The 6,000-nt window shown below is 45.4% G+C and overlaps 1 protein-coding gene across 1 annotated transcript in view; it reads left to right on the top strand.

Moving 5' to 3' along the window:
* The window catches only part of wnt9a (wingless-type MMTV integration site family, member 9A), a 29,149-nt gene extending 26,188 nt beyond the window's left edge, over nucleotides 1–2,961 (top strand). The window contains exon 4 of the mRNA XM_087811755.1: nucleotides 1,365–2,961. Coding sequence (XP_087667881.1) covers nucleotides 1,365–1,862 — 498 coding nt within the window. The 3' untranslated portion in view covers nucleotides 1,863–2,961. The remainder of the gene's footprint in view (nucleotides 1–1,364) is intronic.
* Nucleotides 2,962–6,000: the final 3,039 nt, after the last annotated feature.

The raw sequence follows: 6,000 nt of genomic DNA on the forward strand, positions 1-6,000 counted from the left end.
TGATACTGTGATACTGTGATACTATGATACTGTGATACTATGATACTGTGATACTGTGATACTGTGATACTGTGATACTGTGATACTGTGATACTGTGATACTGTGATACTGTGATAGTAGGATATAGTAATTTCAAACTTTCTACTCACCCTCATGTTGAGTATCTCAAGACAAGAAATGTTTCAAAGAAAGTAGCGTAAACTCGTCTTTCAAGGTCACCCTTGCACACTGTCACTGACCCGAGAGTTACCTTTGATAACCTGGGATCTTCTGCTACAAACGTTCTTAAAATATAAACTTGTTTAAGCTTTTCTCTTCTCGTGTGGAGCGTCAATAAAAGACTTTAGAGTCAAACAGTTTGAAGGTATTTGGATGTTTTTAAGAGTCTTCTTGGACGAAAACGAAGACAACTGAGCTCCAGTCGCTACATTAAAATGAACAAACATTTTTGTCTCTAAAAAGAACAGATTTCTCTGAAAATAGTCCACATGAGTCGACATGAGGGTGAAATTTAGTTTTTAACTTCCTGAACTTCTCTGACTCTGCAGGAAAGTCTCGCGACGACCAAGTCATGTTGTCTTTGTCTCTTTGTAAACCTTCTTGTCCTCGCTTTCTTCGTCCAAATCCTAGTGACTTGTTGGTCAGAAACAAAAAGGCCTCGTCCAAGGACGATGCAACTGTTTTTCTTCCGGCCATCAATCTTCTTCCTCCAGTTTAACTTCTCAAACACCAGCTCTGTGTTGTTGTCTCCTTCAGAGTCTGTCTTCAGTGACGTCACTCTCGGAACGAACACCAACCACACCTGAGTGGACGAGGGTTAAACTGTGAGAACAAAGTATCAGATTCTATGTTTTAAGTTGAAGGAAGACAATGAAAAACAAACAATTATATAAGAAACGCTTCTGTTCTGTTTGGACTAAACTAGTCCAAGTCTCAGCATCTGAAGGTCATGTTCGTCTCAGCTTCATATTAACTCTGGTTCAAGACCTGGATCACCTGTGGTTGTGTGTGTGTGTTGTGTTGTGTTGTGCTCACACAGACACACAACACATGAAACAGTCCTAACAAGCGTGTGATGATAGTTTAAGGTTCGTTCTAGACGTGGGTAAACAGAGTCGACGTGATTAGACTCATCCAGACGTCACGCCGCGGTGACTCCAGGAGCCCAAAACAAATCAGACATTATTCCTAAATTAAACGTCTCAACAATAATCGTCCTCATCAATCCTGAAACCTCAAATTTACATTCTTCGCCATCAAAAGATCTTTCAAGCTCCAGGCTCGCTCGACGCATGTTTACACAACAGAAGGATGATTCAGTCGCTCGTCTGGATCCTGAACAGTCTTTTCTTGTCCCCTCCAGGTCATCAAGGCCGGCGTGGAGACCACCTGCAAGTGCCACGGCGTCTCCGGGTCCTGCACGGTCCAGACCTGCTGGCGGCAGCTCCAGCCCTTCCACAAGATCGGCAAGGAGTTGAAGCAGCGCTACGAGAACTCTGTGAAGGTGGGCAGCTCCACCAACGAGGCCACGGGGGAGGCGGAGATCTCCACGGGCCGCGGCCAACAGCCGCCCACCCAGCAGCAGCCGCTGCCGGGCCTGAACGAGCAGATCCACCGCACCATGGACCTGATCCACATCGAGGACTCGCCCAGCTTCTGCAGGCCCAGCAAGTACTCGTCGGGCACCGCGGCCCGCAAGTGCTACAAGGACAAGAACTGCGACGCCATCTGCTGCGGGCGAGGTCACAACACGCAGAGCCGCGAGGTGACCCGGCCCTGCCAGTGCCAGGTCCACTGGTGCTGCTACGTGGAGTGCAAGCAGTGCATGCAGAGGGAGGAGGTCTACACCTGCAAGGGCTAGCTGCTCCAGGACCGGACTTGTACATATGCTTCGTCAACAAACACGATGCAAGAAGCACTTTGAGGGGTTCGTGCTGAAGACTTTGTCGACCCTCAGACAACTGGGCCCAACATCTCAAGCAACAGAGACTCTTCTGGTCCTCGTGGATCCACGACCGGGCGCCGACCGGCACCTGAAGAAGAGCGAGTCTCCTGATGGTTTTTTTATTTGACGGAAGCGTGCGTGAGGTTTGACGACAATGAAAACATCTTCAGAGACTGGACAGGGTGTAGGACTCGACACATGCTCACGTGTTGTAAATAAATATAGTTCTATCTATTGACTTATACAAGCCACTTATCTAACGATGTTAAACCACTAACCGCACGCGTCGCCTCGCGACACTAGCGTCCGTCGCTGCGGGTAATTTATCGACGCTTCGGGACTCCTGCTCGCGGAGACAAAGAATCTTTTATTTTGAAAGTCTTTCATACGAGTCATGTGGGCTCGGCCTGGAACCAGCGTTCAGGGAAGAACTTAAACCACTATAAATATTTGGACAACGTAGAGAAAGTAGCACAAGACGACAGTGACCGTGTTCAACGGTTCAACGTGGTGGAGTCGAGTCCATCGATTCTTTTCTCTCTGGCGCAGGAATGTAACTCACACCACATTTCTGACCGTCTCAGCTGCCGCCATGCCTTTGAGCCAAACATGCACAGAGACGCTTCATATATAGTGTGACTTCCATCGAGTTTCTACAGATGATATGAGTTTAAATCCTACTTTTCTGGGTTACTTTTTACACAAAATACTTTTCAAATACTTCTTCAATATATTTGCACTTTCAAGTTTTAGGGCAGGATTCTTGTAACTATTATCAAATATAATCCTTGTCAAACCGGCTCGAAACCTTGTCGTATTACTGACGAAAATTCTGGTTTAATGTGAGAAAAGTAGTCTTTGAACAGTAGTTATAGTCTCACCTGTCTTTGTGTCCTCTCTAGTCTCACCTGTCTTTGTGTCCTCTCTAGTCTCACCTGTCTTTGTGTCCTCTCTAGTCTCACCTGTCTATGTGTCCTCTCTAGTCTCACCTGTCTATGTGTCCTCTCTAGTCTCACCTGTCTATGTGTCCTCTCTAGTCTCACCTGTCTATGTGTCCTCTCTAGTCTCACCTGTCTATGTGTCCTCTCTAGTCTCACCTGTCTATGTGTCATCTCTAGTCTCACCTGTCTATGTGTCCTCTCTAGTCTCACCTGTCTATGTGTCCTCTCTAGTCTCACCTGTCTATGTGTCCTCTCTAGTCTCACCTGTCTATGTGTCCTCTCTAGTCTCACCTGTCTTTGTGTCCTCTCTAGTCTCACCTGTCTATGTGTCCTCTCTAGTCTCACCTGTCTTTGTGTCCTCTCTAGTCTCACCTGTCTATGTGTCCTCTCTAGTCTCACCTGTCTTTGTGTCCTCTCTAGTCTCACCTGTCTATGTGTCCTCTCTAGTCTCACCTGTCTATGTGTCCTCTCTAGTCTCACCTGTCTATGTGTCCTCTGTATTCTCACCTGTCTTTGTGTCCTCTCTAGTCTCACCTGTCTTTGTGTCCTCTCTAGTCTCACCTGTCTATGTGTCCTCTGTATTCTCACCTGTCTATGTGTCCTCTCTAGTCTCACCTGTCTATGTGTCCTCTCTAGTCTCACCTGTCTATGTGTCCTCTGTATTCTCACCTGTCTTTGTGTCCTCTCTAGTCTCACCTGTCTTTGTGTCCTCTCTAGTCTCACCTGTCTATGTGTCCTCTGTATTCTCACCTGTCTTTGTGTCCTCTCTAGTCTCACCTGTCTTTGTGTCCTCTCTAGTCTCACCTGTCTATGTGTCCTCTGTATTCTCACCTGTCTATGTGTCCTCTCTAGTCTCACCTGTCTTTGTGTCCTCTCTAGTCTCACCTGTCTTCTCTCCATCACATCCATGAACCTCGACGTGTCCTCAGACCTTCTCTCCACGTGTTGACATGTCCTCATGTCCTCATGTCTCGAGCTTCTCGAACTCTGACTCTTCTAACTCGTGTCTCGTCGCTCTCCTGTCCTCACCTGTCCTCACCTGCTCCACCGCGCCTTCACTCTCCTCTTCACCTCCATACTCTCCATCGTTCTTCGGACATACATCTGAGCATCATCATGTTCTCGTGTGACTGGAGAGGTTTGAGGATCTTTTGAGGGAGACTCTGGTGGAAACACAGATCATGTCTCGCTGCAGGAGAAACATAACAAGGAGCCTGAGACGCCCCACAGCGTCTGGTATGTTTGTTCGTAACACACTCAACACTCCCTGAAGAACATCTGGGATCAGACGTGGAATCTCCAGGCGTCTGTTTGAACTCCTGCACGGATTCTATTTACTGAGGACGAGAGGCTAAATTATTGTCGTAAATAACCACGAGTTGAGTTGATTTCCTGTATCTCTGACTTGTCGTCCGTCGTTCAGGCGTCAAAAAGAAAGAAAACATTTCCCGACATTTGAAGAGACACGAGCGTCTCGGTCGAACCCGACGAAAGATCGCGCGACGTCGCGGGAAGATAAATATCGCTCACAACTTTTCCGACAATTGAAAAAATGGATTGATTGTGAAAAGATCACATGTTCATGTCTTATGGGAACTAAATTATTCTACTCTACCTCATGTGTATAAACAGATTTCAAATGACTGGTAAGAATGTATTTAAGTTATTTAACATCTTTGTATAACAAAGGAGAGAAAAATCTGAAATAATAAAATGAATTTTTAAATTACTCAACGTGTGGTTTTTATGTTTGTGTTGCCGTGAGAAGATCAAGTGTTTTTGAGATTTTCAATCCGCTCGTTAGATTCGACTCTTAAGACGAGTCACATGCTTGCCTGACGAGTCAAAGACTCGTGTTTGATCTGTTGAGGTTCGAGTCTTTGACAGATTTGTTCGAAACAAAACCATTTAAAAGATAAAGACAGAAGTTTCTACTTGACATCCTTTTTAACATTTTGTTGGAGCCCGAGGTCAATTGTTGGATCTCTTTAGATCAGCTTTAAATCCTTAAAACCGTTGACATTAAAAGCATTTAGAGATGTTTAAGATTGTTTCTCTTAGTACAGATGTTTCTTTTTACTGCAATATTGACAGTCATGGAGCCCGAGGTCACTTTGACGTCTTTAGAGCATTTTTTTTTAAAATATTTTCACGTTTAAAACAACATCAACACTGATGTTCATGATGATGATGACAATAATGTAAACGACAGCCGAGTCAGAACTTCACGACTCATCTTGAGAATCAAAGATTTGGATCAGAACCTGGAGTGAAGGTCATGGGTTCGGGTTCAGACAAACACATGCTTCCCTCCGTGATGACATCGTTTAGCTGTAATTAATCCAAGTGCGTTGAATTCCCGCGACAGATCAGACACGTTGTTGCTCCCACATATCTGCAGGCGTCATGGCCGGAGACTGGGCTGATCCGGGCTGAGAACACAGACTCCACATCTGGCAGTCAAAACAAAACCCAATCAGGGAGTATCGGCTCTATTAGGGCGAACATGGAGGGGAAATCCCTGACTATCCTCAACACGTGTCGCTGAATTAGCTTCAGTTCCCTGTTGGTCGCGCTCGCTCAGGAGCTTTAGCGTCGCAGCCTTCTGTCTCCGCTCGCGTCCAGAACCAGCGTCATCTGTCGGAGCAGCTGCGAGGAATCCAAGCCTCAGATGTCGCCTCAATGTTCTGGATCATCAACGTCATGGGTTCAGTCCTGATCAATGATCAAACATTTGTATTTGATTCTGTTAGATTAAAATTATTATATACGTATACGCCGTACTTAAATGAATGCTAAAAGATAATCCAAATATAAAGTATAAATTACTTGCTTGATCTAAGAGCTTAAACGTTTGACGACACATTCAAAATCAACATTTCACTCCAGACTGATCCACTGGTTCAAGACAAGCTTGGATCAGAATTAGAGATACGACCCCGGTTAAAAGACGGAAACCCACACCGAGAACATTTGAATGATTAGATTACAAGAAAACAAATCAGGATGTCTCTCTACGGGTGATCGTGACACAGGGAACTTGAAAGAACCATTTGGCCGGAAAGGACGACCCCCTGGATGGGAAAATTTGCCTTAAATATAGCGATGTTTCT

The sequence above is a fragment of the Callionymus lyra genome, chromosome 16 (genome assembly GCF_982586985.1).
Source record: "Callionymus lyra chromosome 16, fCalLyr1.hap1.1, whole genome shotgun sequence".
Taxonomy (NCBI): Eukaryota; Metazoa; Chordata; class Actinopteri; order Syngnathiformes; family Callionymidae; genus Callionymus; species Callionymus lyra.